The sequence below is a fragment of the Natator depressus genome, chromosome 17 (assembly GCF_965152275.1).
Source record: "Natator depressus isolate rNatDep1 chromosome 17, rNatDep2.hap1, whole genome shotgun sequence".
NCBI lineage: Eukaryota > Metazoa > Chordata > Testudines > Cheloniidae > Natator > Natator depressus.
The window spans coordinates 22,512,378-22,525,931 of NC_134250.1; the positions used below are offsets into that span (position 1 = coordinate 22,512,378).

General features: G+C 54.9%; 1 protein-coding gene across 2 annotated transcripts in view; it reads left to right on the forward strand.

Moving 5' to 3' along the window:
* LOC142000421 (fibrinogen-like protein 1-like protein) overlaps positions 1-9,685 on the forward strand; it is a 39,926-nt gene extending 30,241 nt beyond the window's left edge. For both annotated transcript variants that reach the window (XM_074974679.1, XM_074974678.1), the window contains 2 exons: positions 2,335-3,529; positions 9,605-9,685. In XM_074974679.1, coding sequence (XP_074830780.1) covers positions 2,335-2,963 — 629 coding nt within the window. In that variant the 3' untranslated portion in view covers positions 2,964-3,529; positions 9,605-9,685. The remainder of the gene's footprint in view (positions 1-2,334; positions 3,530-9,604) is intronic.
* Positions 9,686-13,554: the final 3,869 nt, after the last annotated feature.

Sequence of the window (13,554 nt, forward strand, 5' to 3'; positions counted from 1 at the left end):
GCCCTGGCTGGCTGGAGAGCTGGCAGAAAATCCTGCCTCTGCCGCCTGCTGCCAGCCCTTCTCCTGCCCTTCAAGAAGGGGCTATCGGAGAGATGTGCTGCCCCGCAGGGACACGGGGAGCTGGGAGACGGGCCCAGGAACCAGGGAGCTGCACTGTGCATGTGCGTGTAACCCTTCTGCCCGTCAGAGTTGGCAGCAACAAGGGCTGGGTTCAGTATCTAGGGGATCCATTCCAATAAGACAATGCAAAGCCGGCTCGAGCCCCCACCCAGTGACCTGGGACAAATATATACCACCCCCGCTGGGCGCCTCCAAGAGACACTACGTCCCCTCTCACAAGCGCATAGTCTGAGTGTAGCAAAAAGCCTTTTAATAACAGAGAAACAATGTGGCATTATGTTGGGGAAACACCACCAACAGGATTCATAATACAACCCATGAGCAAAAAACCCACCCCAAGCAAATTGGGGCATGTCCCCTTTCCCTTTGGTTCTTGAGTCCAGTGACCCAAAATCACCCAAAGTCCCAAAAGTCTCTGTCCCTGGTCAGGGCAGCCCCAGAGTTCGAAAGTTTATCTGCAGAGTTTTACCTCCCAACCTGGGTGGAGATTCGGGGGGGGAGGGTTTAAGAGGCACCTTATGTGGTCCAAAGCTGATTGCCCCACCTCTCCATGGGGCTCCGCTCTGCCAGCCACCCCATGAGCTGCTCTAGGCATCCGACAAACTGCTCTGCTCCCCCATATATCTTCAGGCTCCCCCACTACTTAACACAGCACTCAGTGATTTCAGCTCTTAGTCAGTTCAGCTCCTTTGCAATTTCAGCTTGTAGTAGGGGAGCCCCAGGGCTGGTGCACCATCAGCCCAAAGTGAATTCAGCTCAGCAGCCTGTAACTAGACTCCTAATGGAATCAACATTAGCTCTGATATTCCACAGTGGAGAGAGGAGGAAGTGCAATTAACATGTAAGGCCCTCATCGGGGGGGCATGCCACCAAGTATTAATACCTGTCCCCAGCCTCTCTCAATTCACAGAGAATTGGAACCCATGTCCCTCGCCTAGCGATTGTTACTTAGTTGATGGCGAGTCCCTCCATCATAACAAAAGGCCAAGTACAGTTCCACTGTCCTTGATTCCCAGAATCAGGGTAATAATTTATTCTTCCTGCCCCAATAACAGAGACACTGGGGATCCCACAGCAGCCAAAGTGACCATTTGGGCAGCTATGGGCTCATGCTCAGCGGGGTGGGTGTGCCTGTGCACATGAGATCAGCCCCTGAAGTTCTTTTCCACAACTTGCCACACCTCACCACTAGGTGTCAGGTTGGAGCTCATCCTGACTCTGCTTACATGCGAATGGGCCCTGGCCCAAAGGGAAGGAGCCTGTTGGTGCCTGATGCAGGCAGAGCCTATCAGGCCTCTGGGATTGGTGCCCGGCCCCCACATGCTGATGGTTCTTGGCAGTGACGCGGGGCTGTGGCCAGGCTGAGGGGGGTACCAGGCTAGGTCTCTGCTCTGGAGGGATTCTGGGTGAATTCCTGCCTCTCTGCAGGTGTCAGAGTTTGGAGCAATCCAGCAGGGAGAGGAGCCCCAGTGCCCAGCATATAACTGAGGCCTACAGCTGGGCCAGCAGAGGGACAGGGAGGCGGATGCACTGAGAATACTCCCAGCTGTGGAGCTGGGAATATCCTCTGTAAACCCCTCACATCACTTGAATTTCTCCTCCCCCCACAGATCAGGGGAAAGGGAGCCTCTGGTGTAGCAGAGCCAGTGACATGCAGGTAGCCCAGGGTAAGTTGTAAGTGTCTCCCGCTCTGCATGGTTGCCTCTCACAGGGGTGAGAGCCAAGAACATGCCAGGGGTTGTTCACACAACCGCTGGCTCATGCAGGTAGCTTGGACGGGGACACACACACACACACACACACACGCCCGAGTGCTCACACAACTGCTGGCGCATGCAGGTAGCTTGGACGGGGACACACACACGCCCGAGTGCTCACACAACTGCTGGCGCATGCAGGTAGCTTGGACGGACACGGACACACACACACACACACACGCCAGAGGTGAGACTTCCCTCGGGCACAGCTATGGGGACATCAGTCTGGTGCGAGGCAGCCCAGAGCAGAAGAGGCTAGAGACCAGAGCTCACCTCCAGGACCCCTCCACCCAGCCTGATCTGGCCAAGATGCAGGCTGCTATTCCTTGGTGGAGGAGTTGGGAAGGAGGCCAAGGAAAGGTTTTATGGAAACTCCATTGTGATCATAACTCTGAGCTGAGCGGGGTTTTGTTCTATGGGGTTTTGTTCTCTACAACTTGTCTCGTTTTGCCCACAGCCTGGCCCAAGGACTGCAGCGAGATAACCTGGAACAGGGTCAGTGGCGTCTTCGTCATCCAGCCCACAGGACTCCATCAATTCGAGGTCTACTGTGACTTGAACAGCACCAGCGAGGGCTGGACGGTCCTCCAGCGGAACCGGCATGACACACAGATCACCTGGGCTGAGTCCTGGAGCACCTACAAGTACGGCTTTGGCAACGTGCACAATGACTACTGGCTGGGGACGGAGTACATCTATCAGATCGCCAAGCAGAAGGTCTACCAGGTCAGGTTTGTCATCCATGATTCATCCGGCACCATGAAATACGCAGACTACAACCTCTTCGGTCTGGAAGACGAGTCCAAAGGCTACAGGCTGAGGCTGGGCTCTTACACTGGGACTGCAGGGGATGCCATGACTTCAAACAATCCTAGCACTGTGCATGACAACATGAAGTTCTCCACTAAAGACCTGGATCAGGACACTTACAGTGGGAACTGTGCATCTAGCTATGGTGGGGGCTGGTGGTACTCGGCTTGTTATTCTGCTCGACTGAACACTAAAGGGAGCATCACTTGGGGTAGTGTCTGTAGTGGGAACTGCCAAGCCTCCGCCATCCTCATCAAACCAGCATCTTACTGTTAGTGACCCCTTCCCCACCCTCCTGTCTGCAGTGAGGCCAACCCCTGCTCCATGAAGGGATGGAAAAGGGTCATAGTGTGTCATGGCCAAACCTCCTGCCTGCCCTCACGGGCCTTGCTTGGGGGAAGTATCAGGGTTACCCAGAAAACAAGGCCACTTTCCTTCTCCTCTCCCTCCCTGCAGACTTTCCGAGCTCTTCTCCGCTGGGCCTTTCTCCGCTGGGCTGACTCCCGTGCACCAGCATTCAGCCTGGAGTGACTCTTCTGGGTCATTAGCTCAGTGATGCAATGAGCAGGCCTAGAGATCGCTGGAAAGGCAAAATCCCAAGTATGGCGGGAGCTTCACAAACACCCTCTGCATGGCCCTGCCTGGGGATCCAGGCTTTGGAATAAACACACACTTCTAAGCAGTGAGGTCTGCAGCTGGTAACTCTGTGCCCCACTGTCACTATCTCTCTGGGTGCTCCCATGGGCATCACACTGCTGGAGAACATGCCTGGCATTACCAGATTCACAGACAGGGCGTGCAGGGCTGCTGGGATGGGCCCTTTGCTCTCCGCTTCACCAAGAGTAAGTCTCCAGGCCACCAGCCCTTCTGTTTTGGGGGTGGGGAGGGAAGGAGAGACTGGGGCCAGAGGGATTTTCTGGGGGAGGAGGAAGAGATGTGAGGGGGAGGACAGACTTGGGCCCTTAGTGCTGGGAGAGAGGAGTCCTTGGGCCCCCTGCCCTCCGGACCACATCCAGAGAGCTTGTGGGGCAGAGGCAGCGTCCATCCCACTCCCACCGCAGGCGGAGCCGCTCCTCAGCCTGAGACTGAAGGCTCTGCCCGCAGCTCTGCCTGGCCAAGTGCAGACCCCTGGGCACTGGGGCTGCTGGAGCAGGAGCACAGTGCTTGCCTCACACCAGGGCACCCCGTGGCAGCCCCCATCTATGGGGTATCACACTAGGCCTAAATGCTGTGGCCAGGTCCCTGGACTCTGCAGCACTTTGTTTAAATTAAAGAATGGTCCCCAGGGGCTGGTGCCGAGGGCATCTTCGTGGGGTAGGACCCTGCTGGCCGGAGCCATGTGGCAGCTGGGACTGGGTGGGGAGGCCCCAGACCACTGGGCTGGATGCACCCCATTGCTTGTGTGGTAAGATGCAGCCTATTTCCCCAGCTAGCACATGCTCCCATGGCAGCTTGCACACTAGTTAGCTAGGAGTCTGGCCGCACCCCTTGGCAGAGGACAATGCCCCTGTGATGGCCCGCAGGCTTGGTGCAAGGACTGGTCCTTTTCCCTAGTGCTGTCTGGGGCCCAATGTAGGAACCCTGCCCCACTCCTGCACAGACAGGTAGAGGGGGGGAAGAGGCTCCTGGTGCTCCCATGCCACCTGGCACAGGGCCTGGCTCTTCATCTCTACATCTGTCCTGCCCCCGCAGTCAGCAGGGCCCAGTTCTCTGAAGGGATCGGTACCCCCTCCCTCGGCATCACCGTGGAGCTGCTCCATGTGACACCATCATTCAGCTTGTGCCGATCAATCATTTCACAGGAAACATTTGAAAATGCTCTGGTTTGAAGCTCCCCAGCTCACTTCCAGTGCAGGGCTCCTGGATGGCCCCTGCCTGTCGCCACAGGCAGCTTCTCACACTCCCCTCAGCCCACAAGGGGGGGGATTGGGACCTGGGACATTAGACATAGTGGTCTGGCCAGCGAAATCCCTGCTCTTTGTTCCCAAGCCGCACCCAGCACTGATGCCAGTCACATTCCCAGGCCGCGAGGTTACATGCAAGCTGCCAATGGAAAAGGGGCACGTTCATCTTCCCACTTCAGCAGCACTGTCTGATAACCTCTGCGCCCTGCAGAGCCACTGGAGCCAGGGGTGCTGGCTGGGCAGCACGGGGCCTGGGCTGGGCCCTGGGAGACAGGCCATGGGCGGAGCAGGGATGGGGACAGACACGGTTAAGCAAGGCTCTGGAAATCTGGGAGGAGGATGTCTGTGTGAGGGGGATGGATGGGGGAGCCTGACTGTGGGATTGGCCTGATCTGGGAGTCTGGGCTGGGCAACAGTGACTGTCTCCACAGCAAGGCAACTAGGGCTTCCCATGGGGCTGTGCCAGCAAACAGGCTGCAGCTTCAAGCACCCATGCACGGGGCTCCCCAGAACCACAGGCTGCCCCCACAGCCCTGGTCCAGTCCCCCAGACACCCCTCCTAATACTCTTCTCTTCCATAATTCCCCTTACCCCGATCACCACCTTGCCCCCTGTCAAGGTCCCTCCCCCACTCTGAACTCTAGGGTACAGATGTGGGGACCTGCATGAAAAACCTCCTAAGCTTATCTTTACCAGCTTAGGTCAAAACTTCCCCAAGGTACAAAATATTCCACCCTTTTGTCCTTGGATTGGCCGCTACCACCACCAAACAAATACTGGTTACTGGGGAAGAGCTGTTTGGACACGTCTTTCCCCCCAAAATACTTCCCAAAAACCTTGCACCCCACTTCCTGGACAAGGTTTGGTAAAAAGCCTCACCAATTTGCCTAGGTGACTACAGACCCAGACCCTTGGATCTTAAGAACAATGAACAATCCTCCCAACACTTGCACCCCCCCCTTTCCAGGGAAATGTTGGATAAAAAGCCTCACCAATTTGCATAGGTGACCACAGACCCAAACCCTTGGATCTGAGAACAATGAAAAAGCATTCAGTTTTCTTACAAAAAGACTTTTAATAGAAATAGAAGTAAATAGAAATAAAAAAAAAAATCCCCCCTGTAAAGTCAGGATGGTAGATACCTTACAGGATAATTAGATTCAAAACATAGAGAACCCCTCTAGGCAAAAACCTTACATTACAAAAAAGATACACAGACAGAAATAGTTATTCTATTCAGCACAATTCTTTTCTCAGCCATTTAAAGAAATCATAATCTAACACATACCTAGCTAGATTACTTACTAAAAGTTCTAAGGCTTCATTCCTGGTCTATCTCCGGCAAAGACAGAATGTAGACAGACACACATACCTCCTTTGTTTCTCTCCCTCCTCCCAGCTTTTGAAAATATCTTGTCTCCTCATTGGTCATTTTGGTCAGGTGCCAGCGAGGTTACCTTTAGCTTCTTAACCCTTTACAGGTGAGAGGAGATTTCCTCTGGCCAGGAGGGATTTTAAAGGGGTTTACCCTTCCCTTTATATTTATGACACCCCCACATTCCCGGTCACCCCGCCCAGCTCCCCAGTACCCCTGCTCCCCTCCCCTCTGTGCTGCTGTGACCGTGGCACAGCAGAGTGTGCTCTTAGCTGGCTGCTCCATGGGGTTGACATAACTATAAAGGGAGGGGTAACCACCTGTCTGCATACAGGGCTACAAAATCCCCCCTGGCCAGAGGCAACACCCTTTCACCTGTAAAGGGTTAAGAAGCTAAGGTAACCCTGCTGGCACCTGACCCAAATGACCAATGAGAGGACAAGATACTTTCAAATCGGGGGGGGGGGGGCAGGGAAACAAAGGGTTCTTCCATCTGTGTGATGCTTTTGCCAGGAACAGATCAGGAATGCAGCCTTACAACTCCTGCTAACTTAGTAAGTAATCTAGCTAGAAATGCGTTAGATTTCCTTTTGTTTAATGGCTGGTAAAATAAGCTGTGCTGGAGGGAATGTATATTCCTGTTTTTGTGTCTTTTTGTTACTTAAGGTTTTGCCTAGAGGGATTCTCTATGTTTTGAATCTGATTACCCTGTAAGGTATTTACCATCCTGATTTTACAGAGGTGGTTCTTTTTACTTTTTCTTCTACTAAAATTCTTCTTTTAAGAAACTGAATGCTTTTTCATTGTTCTTAAGATCCAAGGGTTTGGGTCTGTGTTCACCTGTACAAATTGGTGAGGATTCTTATCAAGCCTTCCCCAGGAAAGGGGGTGAAGGGCTTGGGGGGGATATTTTGGGGGAAAAATGTCTCCAAGTGGGCTCTTTCCCTGTTCTTTGTTTAAAACGCTTGGTGGTGGCAGCATACGGTTCAAGGACAAGGCAAAGTTTGTACCTTGAGGAAGTTTTTAACCTCAGCTGGTAAGAATAAGTTTAGGGGGTCTATCATGCAGGTCCCCACATCTCTACCCTCGAGTTCAGAGTGGGGAAGGAACCTTGACAGGGGCACTGTCCTGCAGGGAGCTTTGCCCAGCTGGCAGACGGTTTGTGGCTCCCACATGCTGTCTCTGTGTCTCACATGACATCATTCATCTAGCAGGGACGAGGAGCAGCTTGTGGCTGTGGTCAACATGTGATTATGCTTCAGTGCCCCATTGGCCTGTGGTTTGGGGTCCAGCCCTGCCAGCATCTCCTGAAAACTTACAGGAGCCAAACTCCCTCCAGGCCAACCATCTTTGTGGGGTCTGTCCCCTCGGGGGTGGGGGGGAAGGACAGGCCAGGATCGCTGGGCCATGAGGCTGGGGTCACGTCAGAACATTGGTTATATGCCCAGTGCTCGTCCCTCGGCTGACAGATCCAGGGTGTGCCCAGAGCAGGGTGGGTCCAGGGATGGGCTCCATGGGGACAGGAGATCACATGCGCATGTGTCCCTGGCACTGGTCACACAGAAGCTGAACTCTCTGAGGATAACAAACTTGTGGGATTCCAACCCTGGGCTCAGCAGAGGGGCCATTGGACCCTGTGGGACACAAGCAAATCCGCAGCATGGACCCACCCAAAGGCCAGAGGACAGATAATGATAACACGACTCAGACAGTAATAACAGCAATTCATGACATCTTCCTACTGCAGCATTACCCGGAGGCCCCAGTGTCACGGAGTGTGGAGGAGCCAGGGCCCTGCACCCGCCACTTCCTGCAATTCACGGTGACTCTCAACTAGCCAGTAAAACAGAAGGTTTATTGGATGACAGGAACACAATCCAAAACAGAGCTTGTAGGTACAGAAAACAGGACCCCCCAGTCAGGTCCATCTTGGGGGGTAGGGAGCCCAGACCCCGGTGCTGGGCCTCCCTCTGTTTCCCCAGTCAGATCCAAACTGAAACTCCCTCCTGTCCCTTCCTCTGGTCTTTGTCTCTTTCCTGGGCAAGGAGGCCACCTGATCTCTTTGTTCTCCAACACCTTCAGCTGTCACCTTGCATGGGAGGGGCCCAGTCCATCAGTTGCCAGGAGACAGGGTGTCGGCCATTCTCTGTGCAGACCCCTGCACACCCCTGCCCTCTAGGGCTCTGCAACAATCACACCCTTATCCCATCACCTAGATACTTAAGAAATGCATAGGTGTAAACTGAGGCACCCACACAGTATTCAGAGAAACCATGAAGAACATTCCCACTTTGTCACACCCAGTCTGGAGGCAGGGTGCCTAGGACTGGGCACTGCACCCCCAGGGACAAGAAGGGAACTCACGATCTAGGGGTCACAACACCCCACACCGGGCAGATGAAGCAGGTAAAAGGGGTGGGGATGGTGATGGGGTGCAGGAAAAGGTTAAGGAAGCTCATTTAGCACAGGAGGCTGGAGTCTTAGCTCACTCACAAATCAGGGCCTTTGAGACAGGGTTGCCAGGTGTCTGGTTTTCGACCAGAACGCCCACTCGAAAAGGGACCCTGGCAGCTCCAGTCAGCACCACCTACTGGGCCATTAAAAGTCCAGTCGATCGGTGGCGCAGCGGTGCTAAGGCAGGCTCCCTGCCTGCCCTGGCTCTGCGCAGCTCCCAGGAGCGGCCAGCACGTCGCTGCAGCCCCTAAGGGCAGGGGTGATCAGAGAAGCTCCGCGTGCTGACCTCACCCCAAGTGTTGGCTCTGCAGCTCCCATTGGCCGGGAACCGTGGCCAATGGGAGCCGCAGGGGCAGGGCCTGTGGGCACAGGCAGCACACAATGCTGCCTGGCCATGCCTCCTCCTAGGGGCTGCAGGGACATGCCAGCCGCTTCCAGGAGCCACGCAGAGCCAGGGCAGGCAGGGAGCCTGCCTTAGCACCGCTGCGCCATGGACCGGGAGCTGGCGGAGGTAAGTGCCGCCGGGCGAGAGCCCGCACCCAGAGACCCTGCCCCAGGTCGGAACCCCCTCCCGCACCCTACCTCCATCCCAGACCTCACACCCCCACCTGCACCCCAATCCCCTGTCCCAGCCCTGAGCTCCCACCCATACCCTGAACCCCTCATTTGTGGCCCCACCCCAGAGCCAGCACCCCCCAGCTGGAGCCCTCACCCCCTCCCGCATTCCAACCCCCAGCCCCAGCCCAGTGAAAGTGAGTGAGGGTGTGAGAGAGCGAGTGACTGAGGGAGGTGGGCTGGAGTGAGTGGGGGCGGGGCCTCGGTGAAGGGGCAGGGCCTCGGCGAAGGGGAAGGGGCATGACAGGGGTTGGGTCAAGGGTGTTTGGTTTTGTGCGATTAGAAAGTTGGCAACCCTACTTAGAGACCTTTGAAAAGCCTCCTTAGCACCGCTCCTGATACCAAGGGCCAAGGTGCCCCTGGACATGACAACAACAATAGGCCAGAGGAAAACACTGCGTTAGAAATCAGAGCTCAGGCTGCCAAGTGAATGATAGCTGATAGACAGGAGATGCAGGAATTAAGGTTGTGCCTTCAGCCAGCAATTGGTGTTCATCTGTTTGCACCACACACACAGCTGTAGCCAGGGCCACTGTTTCCTTGTCTGTCTGCCTGTTTAACTTCTCTAGGTCCTTACTGTGCCCAACACCGTGGAATCTGAGTGGCAAACCAAGGGTTTGATGTGTGCATATGAAACTGCCTGACTGGAAGGACGTGGTTTGGTGTCGCTCAGTGACCGCTGGGGCGACTGGTGGCAGAAGTGGGTTTCACTTTTCCTCCTGAAGGATCTGAGGGCCTGGCTCATTCCAACCTGGCTCATTCTGGCGGCTTCTACAGCTGAGAGCTGCCAGGTCTCCTGCCTGGGTCCGACACAAACCAGGAAGTACAGGACCACGGTTAAAAAGAGCAGCTAAGAAAACCATTTTCGCTGAGCCCAGCCCTGCACAGATTTCCAGCTCAGGTTTGCATTTTTAGCAAAAGTTCTTGCTGATTATTTTCTTCAACCACTTCGTGCCTCCGTAATAGGCAGCCATCCCGTCAGTTGCATCCTGGGGAGCTCCAGGGACAGTGTGTGCGCGTCTGGGTGTACATGTGTAAGTATTTATGTGTACATGTGTGTGAATGTATGTGTGTACGTGCGTGCGCACATGTGAGTGTGCACATGTGTGTGCACGTGTGAGTGTGCGCATGTGAGTGTACGTGTACCCCAGTCACATGTATACATCTGGATTTCCTTTGAAAGACATTTCCAAATTGAGCTGATCAAGTGCAATGGCCATAGCACCCCATTCCTCTGCCCCCCAACTTTTTTCGCTGCTTTAACGTACAACCACAACCTGCTCCGCTGGCACCTCTGACTCCTGAAAGCCCTAACGCTCCAGGGGAGCAGGCCGTGCCCTGCCCTGGCTGCCCCGTGTGTTACCTCGGAGGGAATCGTTCCAGGTCCAGGGAAGAGCCTTATCTGGGGGGAGGCTGTACCAGACCCGCCCGACCAGGCAGGCGCCCAGGTACTCTCTGCTCGGGCTGATAAGGCTCCTTAGCACAGTTTCTCTCCAAACAAATTCCAGTTCAAGACACCTGACAGCTCCACAACAGGGCAGCATCCCCAGAGCGCAGCAGGACAGGGGTTGGGGGAGCAGTCCGTAGCAGCGCCTGCCCCTCCTTCGGCAGGAGCTATAAGTGCCAGCCACGTGCTGCCTCCATCCCCAGAGGCCAGATGAGAGTGAATTCCCACGTCCCTGCACGGTTGGTTCCGGCGAGTGATGTCCCCTCACTCTTCTACACTTACATTTGATTTCCAATTTCAATGTTTCTAACATCAGCTTCACTAGCTCTCGTTACTCCTTTGTCTGCTAGAGCAAAAACCTGAAATGCAGGCTACCTCCTCCTGCTTGGTGATTACAGACCTTATCGACAGACCTCTGAACTGCTCTTAGTCAAGCTGACTAGCTGCAGCCCCTCCAGTCACCTGCTCGAAGGCGTGCTGGCCAGGCCACAAGTCATTTTTGTGCCTCTTCCCTGCTCCTTCTCAGTGTTTTAACATCATTTTACTAGTGTGAACAACAGCCTATGCTGGGGAGAGCCCAGGGTGAGAGATGGTCACTAGACCCTGGTTATACAGTGCTCTGTCATGGCTCTGAGGTGCAATTAATTTCATTTGCTGCACAAGGAACCAGTCCCAGAATTTGAACCAATTGTCCATCAGTGAGAATTTGACGCCTTCTGTCCAGGATGGGGGAATTGGGATTCTTGGCCCCTGCATTTGTGTTTTCAGCTTCACTCTGGCTCATCCCTTTTCAGCTGCCCCGCGCGCTCATCTCCTGCTCCTCACCTGCCTGCTGGCCCTGACAGCCCCAGTTCTCACCACAGACACACGAAACCCACCCATCTGAACGGGACTCATACATGCAATCAGGAACGTCCACCCAAAGGACCTGAAGGCTGGTGTGTCATACATCTGCTCCTCTATCCCTCACTCCATCCCTGGAGCTCCCCAGGGTGCGACTGACGGGATGGCTGGCTATTATGGAGGCACGAAGGGTTTGGGAGAAAATAACCAACATGAACTTTTGCTAAAAATTCAAACCTAAGCCGGAAATCTGTGCAGAGCTGGGCTCAGTGAAAATTATCTTTGGAGCTGCTCTTATGAACCGTGGTCCTGTACTTCCTGGTTCGTAGCATGGGGCTTTCTCCCAGGGTTTCCATTAAGGCCAAACTGCAGATACGCCAGGTTACAAGGGCTGACCTTACACAATTTCCAGCCCAACCACGCCCACTTATCTTGAAATAAATATCAACGTTTTGGACGCCTGTCCTGGCTGAACCTCTGCGCTATGGAAATTCAGCATCAGCAGGGCTGGAGTGGCAGGTGCAAAGGTGCTGGGCCACACTTATTGACTCGTGCCCAAAACAGTGCTGAGTGATTCCTGCAAGGAGCTGAGCACCCTCACCTCCCACCAAAGTCACTGAAGCTAGTAGGATTTAAGGGTGCTCAGCAATGCACAGGCTTGGTGCCATTGGGAGGAACATGCTGAGATGGCAGAGAAGGAATAAAGCAGGTGCAGGGGCCCTGGGGGTGTTGCAGAGGGGAGGGAAGATGCCCCATGGCAGGAGCAGCTGAAGAGTCTTTACCAGGTAGATTTTGAAAATCCTGTTATTTGGCGTCATCTGGGGCATTCCAAAGGCAACAGCAACCCCCTTTGATGGGGTGTTTAAACCCCATCCTGGGCCAGACAGGCTTCAGGAGCAGTTCTGGGCCACATGAGCACCCTGCTGCACCGGCAGAGTTCATCTCTCGCTAACCACAAACTGCCACTCTGAGCCCTCTCTCTGCCCCCCGCTGCTGTGACCCATCCCCCCTGGAAAACCCTGAACAGGGTAGGGCTGGCCTGGAGCCTGAACGTTCACCCTGGTACTGGCAACGAAGCTCCTGTTCTGTCTCCGGCCTCAGGCGGCGTTGCTGGGTAACAACCTCCCCGCCGAGAATTGCTGTGACTTTATAAACGAGCGTCAGAAGAAGGGGGGTGGGGGGCAGGAAGTGGTTCTGATGCTCAATCCCCTGGCTCCTGAAAGAGAAGTATAGACCTGTGGGGCTTGATGGGTCCTGGAGACGTCGTCTAGTCCAGTTCCCTGCACTGAGGCAGGCCCAAGTAAAGCTCAAGCGTCCAACCTGTCCTTAAACACCTCCAGCGACGGGGACTCCACCGCCTCCCTTGGCGACCTGTTTGACACGTCCCTGTCCTTAGAGTTACAGAGTTCCCCAATATCGAGCCTAAGCCTCCTCTGCTGCAGATTCAGCTCATTATTTCTTGTCCTGCCTTCTGTGGCCATGGAGAACACCCGGTCCCCCTCCTCCTTCCAACAGCCCTGACTGTGTCTGCAGATCGTTGTTGGGTTCCCCCTCAGCCTGCTTTTCTTGGGACTAAACATGTCCAGTCTTTTTAACCTTTCCTCACAGGGCCTTTGATCAGTTTTGTTGCTCTCCTCTGGACTCTCTCCACAGACCCCCGAATAACCCCCCTTCTCAGCCCAGAGCCAACCCCCAAAAACAGACCCCCCCAACCCCTCCTCAGCCCACACCCAACCCCGCACAGACCCCCAATTAACCCCCCTCCTCAGTGCACACCCAACCCCCTACCATGGGCCCCCAAATGGCCCACTCCCTCCGCCCCCAGTCAACCCCTGCTATAGTCCCCCAACCCACCTGCCCAACTCCCACTCACCTCTGCTTAAACCCCCTCCCACCATCCCATCTAATCCCCAAATAACCCCCCAGCCACCCACTTCAATCCATCCAACCCTGCCACCCCCTCTCTAACTAAACTCACCCCAAAACCCCAAATAAATCCAACCCCCCCCAAACCTCCTGTCAGACCCCCTCCCTCCCATCACATCTCCTCACCACTCCAACCCCAGCTCCCCGAAAAACCCACCCATTGCACAATCCCCCAAACACCCCCATAAAACATCACCCTGCCCAGACCCTCCCCCACTCACCAAAGTCTCACAGCCCCCCACACCCTCCCCTGCCCTATTCCCCAATAACCCCACCTCTTAACCCTCCCACTCCTCACCATCC